General features: G+C 38.1%; 1 protein-coding gene across 1 annotated transcript in view; it reads right to left on the bottom strand.

Annotated features, from left to right (window-relative positions):
• Positions 1-9,333: 9,333 nt before the first annotated feature.
• GLIPR1L2 (GLIPR1 like 2) overlaps positions 9,334-23,537 on the bottom strand; it is a 31,332-nt gene continuing 17,128 nt past the window's right edge. Inside the window, exons 4-6 of the mRNA XM_043561475.1 lie at positions 18,511-18,596; positions 10,593-10,619; positions 9,334-10,509 (exon numbers count right to left, since the gene is read on the bottom strand). Coding sequence (XP_043417410.1) covers positions 10,121-10,509; positions 10,593-10,619; positions 18,511-18,596 — 502 coding nt within the window. The 3' untranslated portion in view covers positions 9,334-10,120. The remainder of the gene's footprint in view (positions 10,510-10,592; positions 10,620-18,510; positions 18,597-23,537) is intronic.

Below are 23,537 nucleotides of genomic sequence, written 5' to 3'. Positions count from 1 at the left end.
ATCTACCTTTATAACCCTGCAACATGAATTGAAACACATCTTTTAATCTGGGATATTACTCAATACTACATCACAATGCACCCTCTCCCCCCACCTGCTTTGTCTAGTAATTGTGTTGTGGAACCCAAGTTCTGCCTGTTGCTCAGTACCCAAGAGCCCGTTTTGGTTGGAAAGGACTATGAGCTTTATTCAGGAGGCCGGCCACCTGGGAAGAAGGCAGACTCTGGTCCAAAAGCCAGCTCCACGGTTTCTGCCTAGCCAAGAGGGCTTTAAAGGGACTGGGCGTAGTTAATTAGGGAGGGGGTGCAGTGGCCTGTAACATTTCCTGATTCCGTGTAGATTTAGTGGTGCCTCTTTACAGCTTTCAGTGTCTGGCGGTTGAGCAAGAGGTCTAATTCCTGTCCTGTGACGTGCAAGGGCTTTCTATTCTCCTTCTAGAAGATATAATAGGAGGGTTAGTAAATCAATCAGATAAAATTAAGAACACCTGTTTAAAGGTCACCATGCTAGTTATAAGATCAAGGCAGCTTCAATTACTTAAAGTGTCCATTTAAATTTCTGTTTATTCCTCTGCTTTGTGGTGGATATGAATTGTTGAGAGGCTCAGTTCATATTAAATTTCTTGCTCCTTTGTGTTTTGTACGGTCTGTACTATAAAATGCTATTCCCTGATGGGCTGATATCTAAGTTTGGGTTTACATTTGTGGGTAATCTTGTCTTTTAGCCTTTCTTGTTTTTGACAAGGCCTCAGTCACAAAGTCAAAACCCCTAAAATTGTCAATAGCAGAGAAAAACTCGTTGTAACTTATTATTCCCATGGGTGATGAGCCATGTAACTTGGGGGTCTGTTTAAGGACTAAAATGTAAACATGTCTTCAGTAAATTATAAGCTGGACAGGAAACAAGAGCAAGTCCTGGAAATGTGTCTATTGAAACTTGGTTTACAACTTCATGTACACTCATCCCAGGGACCTAAACCTGTCAAAGCTTGCACAAATAAATATATCTTGTTTTTTCAGTCACTAGCATTTTTCTCCTTTGAATGTGACTAATGGGTTTTTCAACCACATGTGAGGAATCTATATTTTAAGAAAAAAAGCTCATGGCTTTTCTTTAAGTCCAGCATCCAAATGATGGTATTTTAAAGTCTGAATCCATGTGTCTCACTTGGCCAAAACAAATGGTTAGACGACTGGTCATTGACTGAGTCATTATCTATCATATCTATCAATCAATCAATCTCAGTAAGGGTTTGTATTAGCCACACTGTATATAACTGTCCATTTAGCTGATTACTCACCTCTTTTTCTTTTACTAGAAATTTTCTGTTAGCTGGCATTCTTTCAGAAACATATCTCCTCCCTCAGTCAAGCATTGCCATCCACAAATCAAGTTCCATCTTTCTTTTTCTTTCTGAACATAAAAACTCATCTGGTGGGGAAAAAGTTTCAGTGTTAGAAGTAAATCATCTTTTGGGGACAGTCTTGGACCCAGGGAGGTGGCTTCCCCTACTTACAGACAGGTTTCCGAATGTGTCATTTCCATTTAATTGGGTCACTTTGATGAGCTGCCTGTTTTTTATTCAAATGCTTTTCTGACAATGCCCAGGTTCTTACTGGAATCTTTGATCTTAAAGTGATTGGAGATCGTTACGAGTAGGCAAAGTCTCAACCAAGGCATTCAACCCTGGAGAATGTCTATGGCTGTATTTCGAAGGGAAAGTGGTGAATAGGTGGATCCAAGATCATTAGGTCTAAAAGCGCAATGTTCTTCCCTGTAGCCCTCCCCAGCCTTCTTCCAGAAGTACAATTTCCTACGGTGTCCCTCAGGGTCTGAGTTGTTAAACTCTCCTATGCCTTTCAGCTTTGACTATTATAAGGTTCCCATGTAAAGAACCCTCCATCACTTGCTCCATGGTGGCAGCAGCAGGTTCTCCTACTGACTCATACCCTCCTCACCAACAATGAGCTCTGGGATTCCTAACAGACTTTGTTACTGATTTGTTCCATCATGAGATCAAGCTCCATGTTGGGTTCTGCTCTGAGCTTGGAGCCTGCTTGGAATTCTTTCTCCCTCTCTCTCTGCCCCTCCCCCTCCCCCCCTCAAATAAATAAACATACATTAAAAAAAAAAGCAAATTCCAATAATATGAGTTTTCTGTAAATCATTCATTTATGGGAAAGCAGTCTCTTACTCCTTAAATTTTGTGTTCCTGAGGGGACATGCATGGGATTTTCCATTTCATATCCTCTGATTTAATTTCAGATTAAAATTCTGACACACTGCCCAACACATACTTCTCCTAACACAAAAGATTTACATAGGGGATTTTCATACCATAGCTCCCTGCCTTTGTGGGCTCAGATTTTCTGAGTTACATTGCAGTCTGAGCCTCTTTCTGACTGAATTTCAGAGGTGTCAGATATGCATTATAGTCTGAAGTCTTTCCCTATCTACTCCTGCTCTCCTGGCCCTTTGTGTGTGTTTCTGTATTCTAATAAAACTTTATTTATAGACACTGCAATTTGAATTTTATGTAATTTTCATGTATCATATTTTTTATTTTCTTAAAAACCGTGTTTTAGAACAATTTTAGATTTACAGAAAAAAATATGAAGATCATACAAAGTTCCCAAAGACCTCACACCCGCTTTCCCCTATTATTAACATCTTAAGTATGTTTGACACAATTAATGAATGCATATCAATACATTTTCATTAACTAAGGTACATACTTTATTCAGATTTTCTTAGTTTTCACCTAATGCCCTATGTTCCAGGATCCTGTTCAGAATACCATATTACATTTAACAGTCATTCGTCTAAACTTAGACTCCTCTTGGTTCTGATGGTTTCTCAGGTTTTCCTTATTTTTGATGAAATAAAGAAAGTTTTGAAAGTTTTTTAGGCGAACTGGTCAGTATTTTATAGAATATCCCTTAATTTGATTTGTCTGATATTTTTCTCATGATTTGACTGGGATTCTATGTTTTTGAGACGATCACAAAGATAAAATGCCATTTTCATCATATCATATCAAAGATACATAATATTAACATGACTTACCCTGTTGATGTCGACCTTGTGTCTGAGGGAGGGTTTATCAGGTTTCTCCACTATAAAGTTACTCTTTTTTTCCCTCCTTCCCATACTATATTCTTTGATACTTCAAGTTTTACAGGAATCAACTAATAAACCTCTTATACTTCAGTTTTGTCTTTTTTTTAAGTTTTTTGTTTTTATTTTTTTTTTATTTTTGAGTTTAGAGAGAGAGAGAGAGAGCATGCGTAGGTGCCCATGTGAGCAGAGGAGGGGCAGAGAGAGAAGGAGAGAGAGAATCCCAAGCAGGCTCTGTGCTGTCAGCTCCATGTGGGACTTGATCCCACCAACCATGAGATCATAACCTGAGCTGAAATAAAGGGTTGGAAGCTTAAGCAACTGAGCCACCCGTGTGCCCATAATTCTGTCTTGACATTGGCTTCAGGAGGATCTGAAATGGCACAGTTGGTTTCAGTAGTGATCCAATGAAGCAAGTGGTAAGAAATCATGATCCCTTGCTTAGGTACTGGAACTGAGCCAGTTTTTACATGGGGAAACCACTGAAGAGGTGGCTGAGTTCCTAGGAGGCCACTAGTATGCACTTTAAAGATTTTCCTAGTACTTTCCAAAAGGGACCCAGGGACATTTACTTGAATGAGTATATATTTGCAAAGGGGGAATATCCACATATTTGGGAAACTGCTGGACACATGATCTGAGCTGACACTGAACCAAAGCATTATCATGTGATTGAATCCAAGTGGAACCACAGGGCAAGAGTAAGCTACATGAGCAGATAACCTAGACCTCAATTTCACCCATCAGTTATACCAACATCCCTGTCTCAGTTCACACCTGTGACTATATTGAGAGGGGTCTTGTACCTAAAAATAAAGGTAATTTTTAAAAGTAAAATCTTAATTTATCGATCAGCTGGTCCAAGATATGGGTGCAAGCTGAAAATGGACAATGGCTGCATTACAGCCATACACAGGGAGTGGCTTTGAAAGTCAGCAGTGAGAGAAAATCTTCAGGGTAGTACATCTGACCATCCACTTTGTATGGAAACACAAGTGGCTTGAGATGAGAATCAATATGGACACATGGACAGCAGCAAATATCTAGCCAGAGGTTAGGAGTTTAGAAGGAAAAGGATGGAAAGGGGAGAAATAAGAAGGTCTGGGGCAGAGGCATGTGAATGGAAACAAGGGAGTGGGAATGGCGTGCAGAAATTTTTAACAGATTATTGCCCACCAGAGGCATTGAATGACCAAGTAGATGAAATAATTTATCAGTTGAGATTATCTAGACTTTGTCCTCTCCCCATGCAGAGTTAGCATGATGGGCAGACAAATGGAACGCATGGATGCCACATGTTGGTCCATTTGCATGGACTTTCATTTATCGGTGTTGCTCCAAGTACCTCTGTATGTAGATTCTACCAACAACGGAGGTGAATTCTGAGTCCCTAACATGGCACTATTGTTTGAGGAGACCAACTGCCACTTGGTGGCAAGTTGACTACATTGGACTCCTTCCATCCTGGAAAAGCCAGTGGCTCATTCTCATTGAAATAGACACTTATTATGACATCTTTCCTGGGTATGAGTGTGACTTTACTGCCCTCGAGAGTCTTAGCTAACATCATCATGTGTGGGTTTCCTGAGTGCCACAGGAATAGAACACCATATAAGCATAGAGCATCCCATCAGAGGTCTCGCTCCAATGATGAAGTCTATCCAATCTGTTTACATTTTTTTAAATGTTTATTTTTGAGAGAGAGAGAGAGAGAGAGAGAGAGAGCTGGGGAGGGGAGGAGAGAGAGGGAGACACAGAATCTGAAGTAGGCTTCAGGCTCCGAGTTGTCAGCACAGAGCCCGACATGGGGCTCAAACTCATGAACCTGTGAGATCATGACCTGAGCTAAAGTTGGACGCTTAACTGACTTAGCCACCCAGGCACCCCTATCCAATCTGTTTAATAACAGGAATATCATTAGTGTTCCTCAGATTTTAAATATTTTTAGAGATGTTGTCTAATACTGCCCATAATCTATTTCCCTCAGTCAGGTGGTACTTTGAATTTCAGTGGGCATGTGCTTTTGGCAATTCCTTCTGCTAGGGAAGGGAAAGAAAAGGCACTGTCCAATGTCCTCCACTCTACCCCAACCTACCAATGCTGGCCAACCTGATTTCTCAGCAACATTATGTTGAATTATGTAGAAAAAGTTCATGGCTATCCTAAATAATTGCATGTCCTACCCCTTCTACAGTCGCCAAGCCCTTTGACTCCAGTTTCTTTCCCATTCCCATTCTGTATGTTGTTCCTTGTGAACATTCTTTACTCATTCTTGCTCTTCCCTAGGCTCCCTTTGTGTAGTGTCTATTACCACCCTCCCTGTAACTCATTGCTATGGGAAGTTGAGGAACCAACAATCTTTACCTTTATCTGGTTTTAAGGAATGACACACTTGATCCTGGACCAATTAAATGAAGGACTCAAGATAGCATTGGATCACTAATGTTATGTCAATGTTTATTGGTGGAGTGTAGTGAGTCTTTCACACTTTTTCAACCCTTAACTAAACCAACCCTTAACTAAACCAAGGGTAAGTATATACTACACATAATGTAGTATAGACATTTGCTGGCTATTGCCAAGGACATTTCAACAGTCTAAGTTTTACAATGTGTAATAGAATACATGATACTTTAAGGAATGAACTGAATGCTCATTCACCACTCAAGACTATTTGGGCCAGAACATCCTGGTCAAAGTACATTCCTGAAACTCAGTGCCATGGAAATTGAATAAGAGTAATTTTCCCTGACACCCCTGGGATTCACGCTAATGATCCCTTATGTAGGGAGTCAACCTGTAACTTGTGTAATAAAGATAAAAGTAAATGTTCTAAGAACATAGGGTGTGTGGTTTTTGGAGAGCTGGAGATGATATCGAGAACCAAGACTTAGGAAATAAAACTTAAAAAGACACTCTATTCCTTTGACCATATAATGCTATGAAGGACCTCTATGAAGGAGTTGAGTTTTAGTGCCATTATTGTTCATGCTGTTTCAGAATAATGAACATTTTAATGAAAATAACTTTTTTTTATATGAAATTTATTGACAAATTGGTTTCCATACAACACCCAGTGCTCATCCCAAAAGGTGCCCTCCTCAATACCCATCCCCCACCCTCTCCTCCCTCCCACCCCCCATCAACCCTCAGTTTGTTCTCAGTTTTTAACAGTCTCTTATGCTTTGGCTCTCTCGCACTCTAACCTCTTTTTTTTTTTTTTCCTTCCCCTCCCCCATGGGTTCCTGTTAAGTTTCTCAGGATCCACATAAGAGTGAAATCATATGGTACCTGTCTTTCTCTGTATGGCTTATTTCACTTAGCATCACACTCTCCAGTTCCATCCACGTTGCTACAAAAGGCCATATTTCATTTTTTCTCATTGCCTCGTAGTACTCCATTGTGTATATAAACCACAATTTCTTTATCCATTCATCAGTTGATGGACATTTAGGCTCTTTCCATAATTTGGCTATTGTTGAGAGTGCTGCTATGAACATTGGGGTACAAGTGGCCCTATGCATCAGTGCTCCTGTATCCCTTGGATAAATTCCTAGCAGTGCTATTGCTGGGTCATAGGGTAGGTCTATTTTTAATTTTCTGAGGAACCTCCACACTGCTTTCCAGAGCGGCTGCACCAATTTGCATTCCCACCAACAGTGCAAGAGGCTTCCTGTTTCTCCACATCCTCTCCAGCATCTATAGTCTCCTGATTTGTTCATTTTGGCCACTCTGACTGGCGTGAGGTGATACCTGAGTGTGGTTTTGATTTGTATTTCCCTGATAAGGAGCGACGCTGAACATCTTTTCATGTGCCTGTTGGCCATCCGGATGTCTTCTTTAGAGAAGTGTCTATTCATGTTTTCTGCCCATTTCTTCACTGGGTTATTTGTTTTTCGGGTGTGGAGTTTGGTGAGCTCTTTATAGATTTTGGATACTAGCCCTTTGTCTGATATGTCATTTGCGAATATCTTTTCCCATTCCGTTGGTTGCCTTTTAGTTTTGTTGGTTGTTTCCTTTGCTGTGCAGAAGCTTTTTATCTTCATAAGGTCCCAGTAATTCACTTTTGCTTTTAATTCCCTTGCCTTTGGGGATGTGTCGAGTAAGAGATTGCTACGGCTGAGGTCAGAGAGGTCTTTTCCTGCTTTCTCCTCTAAGGTTTTGATGGTTTCCTGTCTCACATTCAGGTCCTTTATCCATTTTGAGTTTATTTTTGTGAATGGTGTGAGAAAGTGGTCTAGTTTCAACCTTCTGCATGTTGCTGTCCAGTTCTCCCAGCACCATTTGTTAAAGAGGCTGTCTTTTTTTCCATTGGATGTTCTTTCCTGCTTTGTCAAAGATGAGTTGGCCATACGTTTGTGGGTCTAGTTCTGGAGTTTCTATTCTATTCCATTGGTCTATGTGTCTGTTTTTGTGCCAGAAAATAACTTTATAGTAAGAATATCCTACCCATGGAATCAGTTACAGAATCCAACTCAAAATAACCTAGGAAAACTTACTGGCTGAAAATAGGATATATTCTGGAAAAAAACCAATACATGTGAAAGGTGGGGATAAAACCAGGTATCAGGGACAACAGTCTTTCATTGCTTCTGTTTGTATCCATTCTTTCTTTCCATACAGTCTGCTAAACAGCCTCAGAGATTTACATATTAAAACTTGATGGCGCTCCTAAGCATCTGACTTTGGCTTAGGTCATGATCTCATGGCTTGTGGGTTTGAACCCTGCATCAGGTTCTATTTGACAGTTCAAATAGAACTGCTTCGGATTCTGTCTCCATCTCTCTCTGCCCCTCCCCTGCTCACACTCTGTCTCTCTCAAAAATAAATAAACATTTAAAAAAATAAAATAAATAAAAAAATTAAAACTTGAGCCACTAAGGACACTAAGAAGAACCTGTATTGAATGTCTGTCTGGATCCCCAAACCAAAAGCAATGATTGTGCCCACCTGTGGTCAGTGGATCATCCCCAGACTAGGGAGACAGAATCATGATAACAAAATAACTATTCCCATGGTAACTTGTGGATACAAAAAGGTGATGGAAGAATGGTAGCAAAGAAACTGGGGTAACAGTTTTTTTAGAAAAATGAGAATTTAAGGAAATACAATAATGTATATATGCATTAATCTATATATGCATACAATAATGTATATATGGCAAAATTGCCTCCTGTTAAGAACCTCTGGCATATAGCAATCATATTCCATGAAACTACCTGGAGAATATGTTGAAGATTAAAGTTAGATGAGTAGAAGTCAGATATCAGATACATAAGTTAGTCATAGTGGGAATTGAACATAGTATTATGAAGAATTTATACTTATAAATGCATCAGAATGTCCAGAAATTAATTTGTTCTCAGTCCTAGGTTGTTTACAAATCCAAAGTCAGTCTTCTCATTGTAAAAATGGAAGCAATACCAACTCCACAGAGTGGTTTTGATTATTAAATAAGTATGTGAAAGCACTCTGGAAGCTATGAAATGGTATACAAATATCAGAGAATACTCATAAATAACAGTCCTGTAGAGAACCAGCCCTTTTCTGTACCTAAGTTTTTTGTATTTTTTTTTCCAGGAAGCTGACTTCATAGAAATTATATACATGTAGGGTTTTTTGGTGTAATTCTCATCTTGCCCCATTTAAGAATAGGCTTTTAATATAATAAAGTTAATAAACATTGAAATTTATACCGTTTGATTGACGCTATGTTAGGCATTTTTATTCAGATCATTTATTAGTACTACACATGGTAAGTAGTTAATTTATATTATTAACTTATGGGGTGCCTGGGTGGCTCAGTTGGCTAAGTGTCCAACTTCTGCTCAGGTTGTGATTTCATGGTTCATGAGTTTGAGCCCCGCTGCTTGGGATTCTCTCTCTTCCTCTCTCTCTCTCTCAAAATAAAAAAAAAATTAATTTATATTACTAATTTGTGAACTTTTTTTCTTTTAATAAATACACTTTAATGTTTATTTATTTTTGAGAGAGAGACAGAGCACGAGTGAGGGAAGGGCAGAGAGAGAGGGAGACACAGAATCTGAAGCAGGCTCCAGGCTCCATGCTGTCAGCACAGAGCCCGATGCGGGGCTTGAACCCACAGACTGTGAGATCATGACCTGAGTTGAAGTTGGATGCTCAAACGACTGAGACACCCAGGTGCCGCACCAATTTGTGAACTTTTACTGTACATATTGAATAACTACAAGTATATAACTTTTTAAATTTTATTTTATTTTACCACATAAATTTGGAAGCAGCCAGGTTGCTCAATCACAAATAATTAAACTTTTGACAATTATTGGCCTTTGGTGGCAACAAATTATATAGCCTGGAAAGAATTACAACAAGGCTTTGATGAAATAGTAAGCATGAAATAGAAATAAAAATTTGTCTCCTAACAGCATGTACAACTATCACTTAAACTATTTCAAACACATACAGTACAAATATATACAATGATATTCAATGCCTTGATATCACGTGCCTTGATCATATTGATCAATATCACCACCATCATCACCACTACCAAAAATAGCTATAATAGTAATGATGAAAACAACAAAACCAAAAGTTACTGAATGGTTATCTTGAGTTGGAACAATCCTAAGCATATTACATGTATAATCTTAATACTTGAGAAACTTATTAACCTATTTAAGAAATATTTAAAACACAGAGATAGAAACATATTTAGAAAATAGGAATTCCTTCCTTTATAAGGATAACACAGTAAAATCTTAAGACCAATTAGATTAGTCAAGTCTTTTTTAGTATTTCTATCATCACATCTTTATCTGTTCTCAATGTCCCAGAGCTTGTTTTATAATATGTACTATAAATATGTACATGTTTTTCAAACTTAAATTGTTGAATAAGAAAATAAAACCTATTGTAGTAGTGGTTTGTACATATCCTGTTTTGTTAAAGCTTAGTGTTTTATTTCTCCCCCACCTTTTTTTTTTTTTTTTTTTTTTTTTGGTATTATACTTTTGTCCTATCAAGGAGGTAAATCTTCCCCTTCCCCTTCCTCGTCCTCCTCCTCCTCCCCTTCTTCTTCCTCCTCTTCCTCCTCCTCTTCCTTTTCTCTATCTTCCTCTTCCTTCACTTCCTCTTTCTCCTTTCCCTTGTCCTCTTCCTTCTTTTTCATCTTCTCTCCCTTTATCCCCTCTTCCTTTTCCTCTACCTTTTCTGGCTCTATTTCAACTACTTCGGGGGAAAATAGCATCTCTTTCTCCAATAATATATTTGGAAACCGAGACTGTATTATCAAAACAGTTATGACACATACTGAAAAACACAGTGTTCTCAGAAAGAAAATAAATAAGCACAGTGGGTCACACACAATTGGCCGGGGAACTTCCCATCTTGGATACCAAAATCGGTAATCTGTAAATAAAGAAGCAATTGAAAGCTGGATTTCAACATAAAGTAGTTAAACTGTCTAAGAAATAAAGGACAACAATACATACATATGGCTTGGTCACGATCTGCATTACCTAAAAAGAAAAAGAAAGTCCATAAAGACTTACATAATATTCCTTCTTTCCCTAGAAATAAGATATTTTTTCTAAAAATAATGATATCATTCTCCTAGTTGTCAAGCATCATGCTGCCATCTTTGATGTGCCTCCTCCAACCAGTAGCCCATCATAAAATATAATGTATTCTCCATTAGTAAAAGTCAGCCTCGTCTGCTAGAGAGAACATAGAAGTATAGGAATGAGAACATGTGGATTCTATTACTAATTCTGTTTCTAAATCATTGTCCCCTTATACGAATCACTTCACTTCTGTCCTCTAAAAATTTTTCTGGCTTCAACATTCTAGGCTTCTATAATATCTCTTACTTGCATCTCTCTTTTTCCCCCCAGATCATTCCAAATTAATCATCTGAATCTATTCATTTTCCTCATTTAATTCTTATTTTCAGAAGCTTTCAGTTGCTCTTCCTTTCTTAGATAGGAAAGTTAATTCCATAGCCTGGCACTCATTGTTTTTGCTATCTTGCCCAATGCTATCATAATACTTTTCAGGAAATAAATTTCTTTTCCTCTGCTCACTGGGGCAGAGACAATAAGACAATCATTCCTGGATTACATTAGGAAGGAGAGTGAGGATAAATGAGTTCTCACACAGACAGAACCCAATGGCAACCAAGAGGTTTTGTCTTGCAACTGACACTACGCTTACAAGAAAATTTAGAAATCACTCTTCAGACAACTTTAGAAATGAACTGACCTACTGGTTCTTTGAGGTTATTTTAGCCTTTTGTGCTTGGTCTTATTTTACTTCACAGTTTATGTAATGATTTCTATTTTAGAGCTCCTTTAAAAAAATCTTTTACCACACAGTCTATATTTTCTCTACTTCATTCCATATATGTGATCAGTTTGAGCAATGATGTAATTAGCATGTTTCTTATTTATACTTTCCTTCATTTGTCATCACTAATCTTCATTGATTACACTCTTACTTTTGTACTTGATTGAATATTTAAATACTATTGTTTCATTTATCAGCTTTAAATAATATCTTTTGGCCCCTGGCTATAAAAGATGAAGAAATTAAGCACATTTTTCTACCTTCTCTTCTTCTCCCAAATTTTATTAATTATATCATTTGTGTATTGACAAATTTATTATATTTACTTTTTAAAATAATTACAGACTTCAGATTAGTTTTAATCTTTGTCTATCAATTAAGATTCAATGTTTATGGATAGTTATTTCAATGCAGCTTTTCTGTTTCCACTCATCTCTTCTTTCTGGTGAAAGCCATCCTCTAGGGGTTTATTGAGAAAGTTCTCATGAAGAACTATGTACCACAAGTTTCGTCATGTTCCCACAACATTTGTCTGTCTCCTTGTACTTGAATAATAGGTTTGCCTAAATTTATGTACAGCATTAAGGGCAATATAGATATAGTCATTATTCCACTATCTTTTAGCATTGACTGTTCTTGTAGAAAAGTTTGACTCCAGCCAAACTACCCGCCGCCCCCCCCCCCCATGAAGCATTGTTAATTGCCAAAGCAGCATTCTACCACACTGGCGGAAAGTCAACCCTGAAACCAGGCACTAACTACCTTTCTGTGAATCCCTTTCTCTGTGTAGCTTCAGGTTAGAGTTTGCCAATGACAGGAATGCAAGTGAAATTTGGAAGATTTAAGAGAAGTGGAGACCATTATTCTCCTGAGGTGGTTGTTACCCAGATACCTGAACAGATGTGAGATTCACAGTGGCTTCTTGGTAGGATGGGAAAAATGCTTTGCTGCCAAACACTGAGACCGTTTAGTGGGAGCTTTCTCAAAGATTCTCAAATTTTCTGGTAAGCTTTTGAGAACCACCTGTTTTGGTGCTTCAGGCTAAGGAGGTCTTCAGTGTCTGCTTCCCTGACCTTTTAACTACAGTTTCTCTGCCTTTTCGTGGCAACTTCTGTGATCTGTGCTCTTCTAGTTTCCACCATTCATGAAAGCTCTCTATTCTATGTTAATGCTATACTGTCTGAATATTTAAAGTGGTTGTTTTCCTGATTCAACCCAGACTATTAAACTCTAATGAACTATTTTATATTTTGGTTTGGATACTTAAAGGAGTCTTTCTTTTCCTCTAATTCACTAGGCAGTGTCTAAATGGAGACTATTTGGCATTATTTTTTCCTGGCACATAGTATGCATTTTCTTTCTTTCTTTTTATCTATACAAGGTTGTTTTTATTTTATTTACTTATTTTAAATTGAGGTATAATTGACCTATAACATTATGTTAGTTTCAGGTATACAACATAATGATTTAATATTTGTATTTATTGTGAAATGATCACCACAATAAATCTAGTGAACACCTGCCATCGTATGTAGGTACAAATGTTTTTTTCTTGTGATGAGAAATTTTAAGTTCTATTCTCTTAGCAACTTTCAAATATGCAATACCTTATTATTAAGTGTAGTCACTATGCTCTACATTACATTCTCATGACTTATTTATTTTATAAGTAGAAGTGGAAGTTTGTACCTTTGACCTCTTTACCCATTTTGCCCACCACTAACTTCCACCTCTGGCAACCAGCCAATCTGTTCTTTATATCTGTAAGCTTGGTTTTTTGTGTTTGCTTGGGTTTTTGTTTGTTTGTTTGTTTTATATGTAAGTAAGATCATAATGGTATCTTTCTTTTTCTGACATTTCACTTAGCATAAGGGTCATCCATCTTGTCACCAATGGCAAAGATTTTCATTCTTTTATATGGCTGAATAGTATTTCAGTGTGTGTGTGTGCGTGTGTGTATCACATGTTCTTTATCCATTCATCCATCAATGGACACAAGATATGAGTTTCATATCTTGGCTATTGTAAATGCTGCTGAAATGAACATGTGGATGCATATATATATTTTATGAGTTAGTGTTTACATTTTCTTCAAATAAATACCCAGAAGTAGAATTACTGCTTTAAATCCAGAATTACTAGATCATGTGGTCTGTTATCAAGTTTTTGAGGAACCTCCCCTTGTTTTCCATAATAGCTGCATCAGTTTACATTCGATAGTAGGCATTTCAATGTTTAGATTCAAGAACTTCTATTTCTGAAATTTTTATTATTTCTTTAAATATTTGTATCTATCTATAGCTTTATTTTCTGTTCTATTATTTTTGTTCTGTTCTTCGGGGCCTCCAATTATTCACATGTTGAATCTGATTTATCAGTGCCTATTTATAATTTTCTCTTTACAAATTTTTTAACATTTATTTATTTTTGATAGACAGAGAGAGACAGAGCACAAGTGGGGGAGGAGCAGAGAGAGAGAGGGAGACACAGCATCCAAAGCAGGCTCCAGGCTCTGAGCTGTCAGCACAGAGCCTGATGCGGGGCTTGAACCCACAAACTGTGAGATCATGACCTGAGCCAAAGTCAATGCTTAACCGACTGAGCCACCCAGGTGCCCCTATAATTTTCTCTTTAACTTTTAAAGACCTCCATATCCCTGACTGTGTTTTTCAGCATTTTTTATTCCACGTGCTGTTTTCAATTTGACTTTCAGTTCTTCATTAGTATATTTGAGATGTACTAAAAATACTTTTGTTTACCTGAAACCCAAATTTAACTTGGCATCCTGTATTTAATCTGGCAACCTTCAGGCTGATCCTCCACTTGGACCCCCTCCTACCCTACTCAGACACTGAAACCCAGACTTAACAATCTCCCATACTGTCAATTCAATAAGCACACTTTAATAAAAGGTTACACTGGGGTATCTTCTTCTTCTTGTCCCTCTTCCACTGTTTCCCCCATTCTCTTCCAGTATTTCTCATTTTTTCCCCCTAGGATCCTATTCTTGGCATACTGTTCTTTTTCTATGGGTGAGTTCTTCCGTTTTTATATTTTTAGTGTTGTCTATATGCTAATGATTCTGAAATAGAGCCCTGTTCTGTACCCTAAACTTACTAGTCTTATCTACTCAGATGTTAAACAGGTATTTAAAGCTAATGATGATCAAAACCCATTATCTATTTTCCATAGCTTCCTCTCTTCATATAATTCATATCTCAATTCCACCAAACCTGATAGTTATATTTGACTCTCTTTTTTTTTCTCATCACTATTTCAAATTAGTCTCCAAGACTGGCTAGTTTTGCCCCATAAATATTAATCAAATTTGTCTCATTATCTCTACTTCTCTCATAAATCCTCAAATAGGAACCTCATCTCACCCCTGGACTGTAACAAAAAACTTCAAATTGATTTGCTTTCCTTAGATTTTGCATTAAAAATATTTTTTAATTTAAAAGAATCCCTCACTTAGAAAAAAGTTGCAATACAGTACAAATAACTTATTTTGAACCATCTTAATGCAAGTTGCCAATATGATACCTTATCATCTTGGAATACTTAGTATTTCCTACAAACAAGGATATTCTTCTACATAACAATAACACAACCAACAAAATCAGGAAATTAACATTGTTACATTACTACATTCTAATATTTGGACCTCATTCAATTTTGTACTAGCTGTGCTAATACTGTCCTTTGTAACAAAAGATCATGTTCAAAATTGCATTGCATTTAGTTTTCATGTCTTTATTTTCTTTCGTCTAGGCCAGTGCTCCACTTCTTATTTGACATTCATGATCCTGACATTGTTTGAAGATAGCATGCTAGTTATTTTGCAGACAAATTCTCAACAAATCTGAAGTTTGGATTTATTTGATGCTTCTCTGTGATTGGACTTGGTTGTGCATCTTTGGCAGGAGTACCCCAGTAGTGATGCTGTGTTTTTCTCCTTGCATCCTCTCAGGTGGTGCAGGTTTGTTTGTTTGTTTGTTTGTTTGTTTTTGTTTTTAATTTTTCCCATTGCTGATGATGTTCACATTGGTCACTTTACTAGGGTGGTGTCTGCTAAACTTCTCTGTTGTAAAATTATTTTCCCATTAGTAATTAAGTACTTTTATGGGGAGTTACTTTGGAACTATTAATACATTGTTCCTCGTCGAACTTCTAATTTATTCGTTTATTAATTTATATTAGTATGAATCATAGTTTCCTGTTGTATCCCATGAGTTCTAATCAATTACTATTATTACTTCAGTACTCTAATCATCCCAGATTTGACCACAGAGAGCCCTTTAAAGTGGATTCTGTGTCCTTGTGTGTCTGTTTTCCTATATGTCCCTGTCACTCTTTGAGCACTTATTTCTTTGTTTACGAGTATAAAAAGATGGTCTGGGTTTTTCTTATATTTTCCCTGCCCCAGCCTTGGAACTTTTCTCCAGTGAGCCCTGGTTTTTTTTTAGTGAAGGCCTGAATTTGGAAACCAAGATCTGGGTGCTAGCTGTGCTCATTCCTTTGGGGGTGGGAAGCCGTTGCTCCAAAGCCATCCCAGAGCTAGGGAATATATGCATGTAGGTACATACATATACAAATATTTACAACTATGATTATTTATATTTATTGAAATCCTTAAGTTCAAATACCTCTAGTTCCAAGTCATCACAAGACTCATGCTTGTTTTCTTCCTTTACATATTTATACTCCATCCTCTGACAGTGAGAAAACTGGTGCCCATTATCCTTAACCTATTTGTATATTTGATCAATCCCCTCAGTATATCTCCAGTCCTCGTTATTCCTTCTCCCCTCTCTTGTACATGGGTGCCCTCCTCACCCTGCTTGCACTCTTACACCCTACACCAGGCTGGTAGAGTTGCCACATTTAGCAAATATAAATATAGGATGTTGCCATTTGCAATGTCATGAATGGAGTTCCAGAGTATTATGCTAAGTGAAATAAGTCAGTCAGAGAAAGAAAAATACCGTATGACTTCTCTCATATGTGGAATTTAAGAAACAAAACAAATGAGCAAAGGGGAAAAAAGAGAGAGGCAAAGCAAGAGACAGACACTTAATTATAGAAAACAAAGTGATGGCTACCAGAAGGGAGGTGGATGAGGGGATGGGTGAAATAGGTGATGGGGATTAAGGAGGGCACTTTGGTGAGCACTGGGAGTTGTATGGAAGCGTGGAATCACTATATTGTACACCTGAAACTAATATTACACTGTTAACTAACTGAAATTAAAATTTTTTGTTGTTGTTGTTTATTTATTTCTGAGAGACAGAGTGAGATAAAGCACGAGCAGAGGAGGGGCAGAGAGAGAGGGAGACACAGAATCTGATGCAGGTTCCAGGCTCTGACTGTCAGCACAGAGCCTGATGTGGGGCTTGAACTCACTGAGCCGAAGTTGGATGCTTGACCAACTGAGCCACCCAGGTGCCCCTAACTGAAATTTAAATAAAAATTTTTAAAAATATGTAGGATGCCTAGTTGAATTCAAATTGCAGAAAATAACAAAGAAATTTTTGGGTAAGTATATCCCATGCAGTATTTGGAAGATACATATACTAAAAATATTTTTTTTTGTTTACACTGAATTTCAAATTTAACTGGGCATCCTGTATTTAATTTGGCAACTTATAGGCTGATCCTCCACTTGGATCCCCTCCTAACTGGCTCAGACTGCGAAACCCAGCTTTGGGCTTTTCCAGTGTGTAGATTCCCTCCTTACTCTACTAGAGTTCTGACCCCTCCCATGCAGGCCACCTCACCTACATTAAAGCTTTCCTCACCTAGTTTGGACTCTGACACCTCATGTAAAATTGTCCCTAAACATGGCTTCCCCCTTACCTGTGTAGGTTTTAATACCTCTTTGTCAGGGCACTCCTATGTGTGAACCCTTCCCTCATTCTGCTTGGGCTCCAACAACCAGTGCCAAACCACCCCTCTGTGGATGCAGTCTTTACCTGCTCAGTCTCTGATACTCTATGCCAGGCTTCTTACTCCCACCCCATGATGATGCTGTCTTCCACATACTTGGGCTCAGATACCACATACTGAGCTGTCTGGGTATGGGAACGCTTCATCTTGTTGTCTCTGAAAACTCAAGCCTGACCTCATGCATGGATGGCTCACTTTCTCCAAAGGGGCTCTAACTTTCTATTCAAGGCCATATCCCTATGCAGACACTGTCCTAACCCTGCGTAGGCTGTTTTCTCATATCCACTGCACTGTGTGTGAATCCCTTGTCATTCTGCTTAGGCTCTAATATGTCACATCTTGTGACCCTCTATGTAGATGCCTCCCTTGTTCTGACCTACCTAATGGTGTTAGAATTGAATTTTTTAGAAGGAGAAAGAAAAGGGGAAGAGGAAGAGCAAGATTTTGCATCTTGATTCAAGTGAAATAAGGGCAAAAATGTTAGGGTGGATTAATCTCAGCTGTGGCATTATGATGAAATTGTCCATTAGTTTCTTTATCACAAAATCACAATGTGTCCCTTAGTGTCTGAATTTATCCCTTAGTACATTCTTCTAAGCACCATATATTCCAGGGATAGTTATACTTTATATGCTCTCATGTTTGGAAAAATTGAATGAAAAATTTAACCAAACGTATTTCCTACTTTCATCTTTTGAATATTTGGGGGGGGGGGTGGCTAAAATAAAAGGCTATTAAACTACTTTACTTCTTTTCTTTCTATAAATATTTTAGAATATCCTATCCTTTAGAGCAGTCATTTTCAAACAGGCTACTATTTCAGGAATTAGCTGGGAAGTGTTTTCAGGGGGAAATTGTTTGTTCTCATTCTTCCTTTCAGACATTGTGGTATGTCTCCAAGGGCAAAAACAGGGGTAAGAGAGGGCAGAAATAGCTGTGAAGTCTAGAAAAATCTAAAGATGAACCTATTTCAACCCTCTTTTAATAATATAATAACACCCCTCTGGTCAAAAGAACAATATTAATGTGACAATGAAAAACTAGTGTTCAACACTTCATTTTTCTTATCATAGAATGTGTTATGGATTTTTTATGTTTAAGTTATTTTCTTTATCTTACTGCATAGAAAATCTGTGCATCTGTCATATCTGCTACATTGAGAACAAACTATTCCTGGTGTATAAGGCCTTCTCGACAGAGATCCTCTAGAAAAAAGCAGAAAACATTTAGTTAAAAAAAGTCTCAAATCTCATCATTTAAATAGCATGGTTACCAATTTTTAGTTAGGTTATAAAAGTGATTTAACTAAGAAAATGGACTGTAGGGGCGCCTGGGTGGCGCAGTCGGTTAAGCGTCCGACTTCAACCAGGTCACGATCTCGCGGTCCGTGAGTTCGAGCCCCGCGTCGGGCTCTGGGCTGATGGCTCAGAGCCTGGAGCCTGTTTCCCATTCTGTGTCTCCCTCTCTCTCTGCTCCTCCCCCGTTCATGCTCTGTCTCTCTCTGTCCCAAAAATAAATAAAAATGTTAAAAAATAAAAAATAAAAAATAAAAAAAGAAAATGGACTCTAGAAAGTACTGAAACTGGAAATTTCAGTAATCTTCTCCTTTTTTCCCCTAAGAAAATTGTCTCTGAATTCCCTTGTCCTTGAAACAAAGTAGTATAATTTAAATGAGTTAGTTTTAATGTTGCTTTCATTTTAGTTTGTAGCAAAATTTTCCTTTCAAAATGATGTTATAGAATGTTTTATAATTAATTGCTTTCTGCTTGGTACAAATGTATTAAAAGTTCTATAGAAATGATATATTAAATTTCTGATGAGTTTGCAAAATTCTGAAATGCCTATTGTCCCAAAGACCCAGCTGCTTGGCTTACTTAGAGGTCTGCTTTAAAAATACATAAATATAGGGAGCCGTGGTAGCTCAATCGGTTAAGCATCCAACTTCAGCTCAGGTCATGATCTCATGGTTTGTGAGTTGGAGTTCCGCATCAGGTGAGCTCCAGCCCTGCTTTGGGTGAACAGGAGCCCTGCTTCAGGTGAGTCCTACTTCACTCTCTCCTTCTTCCTCTCTCTCTCTGCCCTCGCTCACTTCCTTTCTCTCTTTCTCTCAATTAAAAAAAATGTAAATATATAAACAAGCAAATAAATTAAAGTGAATTAAAAAAATTGGTTTAATCCATTGTAAGGAACAGGGGGAAGAAGTGAGAAATTATTACATCAATTTCCTAGAGCTAGGTAAAAAAAGAGGCTCCAAAGTAGATACGAATTGGGAAGCTTATATGAAGGATTTCGGTTAAGAAAGAAGAAAGATAGGCAGGGAAATGATATTTTTTAGTGACCAGAGGGTCATTAATCCTGGTTATTTAAACAGGATTTTAAATTCTGTATGTAGTTGGAAACTATAAAAACAAACGTTAGGCACATATGCCCCTGGTTTGGTCACTCTGGGCCATCTGGAAGAAGGGTGAAACCTAAGAAACACATATTCAAAAACCGGAATGTCAAATTTCTGAGTCATATCTTATCAGAAGTTTTTGGTGATACCCAATAAGGTATATGATACCCATGAATGGCAAGCTTTCTAGTCCATCAAGAGGTTTATAGTTATTTGCAGATCAGGTATCGCTTCTCTAATGTCACTGTTCCACTATAAAACCATTTCAAGGAAGAGATGCATTTTGTTTGATCCTAGCAGAACACTAGCCTTTCAAAAATTCAAGAATTGATCTACTCACCTTTACTGACACCCTAGCCTACATTTCTTGCCCTAATCTCTTATCACTGAAATAGATGCCTCCAATACAAAAGCAGCACTTTTCCTGTCCTTAGACACAGGGACGGAGGACCCCTGCCCTTAAACCTATACAAAATGCTACTCACTACAAAGAGTGCCTTTAAAATCTGCAGCATAGGCCAATCACCCCATGATCATGTCTGATGACTATAGCCTAGAATAACTTTGGAAAGGCAAATAAATAAATGAAATATATATAAATAAATGTATCAATCAATCAAAATAAATAAATTTACATCATGCTAGAATACAATGGGCCCTCTTTTTTCAAAGATTTGAATTTCATATCACTATTTATATTATATGGCCAGAAATGCCAGACTAATACTCTCCCATGCCAATCTTCCTCTTGTTCTGAGTTTTGAGAAGTCTAGCCTAAATCAAGTCTGAATCTATACAATTCCACAACTGCAATTGGAATTATTGGGCTGGATTAGGAGAAGACAACAGGTAAGTACCTATAACCAGCAATGTCCATTGAAATTTCACAGCTGTCCAAGCAGTACCTGAAGAAGCAGTCAAATTTCTCTATTTTCAGGTATTTGCTTTCTCTAAGTCAAGACTGAACAGCCCTCTGGGACATTTTTCAGACTGATATCTGACCATACCTTCATCTATAGGACCTGTGTCCAGGACTTAGATAAGGACATGTTGCCTGGGTGGCCCAAAGAGTAACTATACCCATGTCCAATCCTAAGTCCATTAGAAGACCATTATTCAAATTTTATTTTATTAATTTCATTTTATCTTTTTAAATCTTTATTTACTTATTTGAGAGAGAGAGAGCACGAACTGGGGAGGAACAGAGAGAGAGGGACACACAGAATCTGAAGCAGGCTACAGGCTCTGAGCTGTCAGCACAGAGCCTGATGCTGGGCTCGAACTCGCAACTGTGAGTTCATGACCTGAGCCAAAGTCAGACGCTTAACCAATTGAGCCACCCAGGCACCCCTCAAATTTTATAATAGATCTATATTGTTTCAAAATCAACGCAATTCTGGTGGTGACTGAAACTTTCAGGTGACTCAGCTTAATTATCTAACTCTTTATTTTTATTTTTTTAAATGTTTATTTATTTTTGAGAGAGAAAGAGAGAAACAAAGACAGAGAGTGAGCAAGGGAGGGACAGAGAGGGAGATACAGAATCCAAAGCAGGCTCCAGGCTCTGAGCTGTCAGCAGAGAGCCCAACATAGGGCTTGAACTCATGGACCCTAAGACCATGACCTGAGCCAAAGTTGGACGCTTAACTGACTGAGCCATCCAGGTGTCCCTTAAGTGTACAGCTCTTGATTTCAGCTCAGGTCATGATCTCACAGTTCATGGGATCGAGCGCTGCATTGGACTCTGCACTAACAGTGTGGAGCCTGTTTAGGATTCTTTCTCTCCCTCTCTCTCTGCCCCTCCCCCACTTGCATGCACAGTCTCTCTCTTTCAAAATACATATAGAAACTTAAAAAAGAAAGAAACTTTTATTGCCTTCACTAGTCCTATATCTGCCACCACTTTGTTTATGAAGGAAGTAATCCAGCTCCATGGATTGACAATTTAGCAATTACAATTTGTAGGCAAATTTTTCTCTTCCAAGTTTTCCATGTACAAAACTCATCTTGCCTAAAGACTGTCCACAGAATGATGGCAGAGTACATCAAACAGGTGTTGACTTTTCCGTCTCACACAGCCAAAATAACTAGACCACCTCCAATAACTCTTTTCACTTTCACTACCTCCACGTATCATTGAGAAATACCACAACACTGGTTTCTGGTTCATACCTGGACATCTATACTTTTCCAAAGAAGACTTAAAGATCTATCCCAATTAGCTATCAGAAAATTGAAATGTAGTAAGCAGCAAGGTAGGTTATCTTTTAGCAATCCTATCTGGCTCTCCTTCTGATACATCTCATATATCTGTCTTTGCTAAAACGCCATGACTATATGGACTTATTTAAGGTCAAGAAAAGCATGAATCTTGTTGGGTATTTTTGCCTCAAATTATCCCTGTATGTGCAAAGCTACCCTACTTTATACTGCTTTCCATAAGACTCAGTTGGTCACATCTCCTCCTTCGCTTCCACATCTTGCCCCCATGGATCTAGGCACCAGAGTTAAATACCAACAAAGCTCTTTTGAGATGGATATTATTTAGCTGCACCATCCTCTAATCCTCCCCAAGATACCATCTTCCTTCTGATCATGCCTCCTTTTTAAAAAATGTTTATTTATTTTTGAGAGAGAGAAAGAGAGGGAAAGAGAGAGAGAGAGAGAGAGAGAGAGAGAGAGAGAGAGAGAGAAAGAGAGAGAGAGAGAGAGAGAGAGAGAGAGAGAGAGAGAGAGAATGAGTGGGGGAGGGGCAGAGAGAGAGGGAGTCACAGAATCTGAAGCAGGGTCCAGACTCTGAGCTGTCAGCACAGAGCCCACGCAGGGCTTGAACTCACGAACCTCAAGATCATGACCTGAGCTGAAGTTTGAAGCTTAACCACCTGAGCCACCCAGGTAACTCTGATCATGCCTCCTTATTAATTTTGGCACCTGGGTCAGTCACTATCTACCTTTTCAGCCAAAATTGTCCTTGTCCTAGAATTTGGGACATAGATGATTACAATATGCTTATAGATAATTCATCCAATAACTTGGTCTGTTACTGAATGTTTTCACCATCTCAAAACTTCCCAATACTCCATAATTGTCACTTTTGTAGCCACACTCTGGATCTTGTTATCCCCTAAAGTTACTCCCACTTCTGAACTCACAAAGTAACACATTCCATTCCCTGACTGTAGCCTCCTATTCTTCCAGTTTGCTCACTCATTTACTCCTGCAACACTTCTCCATGAAGTTCACTGGTACTCCAAGTCTATTTACTCTCCTATTTTCTCCCTATCTATATACTGTTGTCTCTTCTCCATACAGCTCAGGTCTAATTCCGTTGCATATTATTATCTGGCTAAAACTCTAAAACTCTCTTGCATTGTTTTCCTTTATGTCTACCTGACAAAACCCCAGTGTTGGAAAAAATGACAGAATCTTACTGTCCACATGCTCTATGTCTGCTTCAGGGCTGGTGGGTACCGCTGGAGAAAAATCATCACACTAGGTAGAGAATCCTTCTGTTTCTCTAGTCAGCTTCCTCCCTCATTTTCCATAGTAACTATTTAAAACCTTCCCAACCCTCAAAATTCCAGCTTCATTGTCTCCCCCTTTATTCTTAGGACATGATCTGTCTGTCCTACTTCACAGTGACACATAATAACCGTTAGCTTGGAACATGAGAAATTTTCCGTCACTAAATATGACAAATATACCTATTCCCTTCTTCTTTCCTTTCTAATACAACTGAACAACTGCCCAT

This window comes from Prionailurus bengalensis, chromosome B4, assembly GCF_016509475.1.
Source record: "Prionailurus bengalensis isolate Pbe53 chromosome B4, Fcat_Pben_1.1_paternal_pri, whole genome shotgun sequence".
NCBI lineage: Eukaryota > Metazoa > Chordata > Mammalia > Carnivora > Felidae > Prionailurus > Prionailurus bengalensis.
Note: the sequence above shows the minus strand (reverse complement) of the source record. Positions and strands in the feature narration are given on the sequence as shown.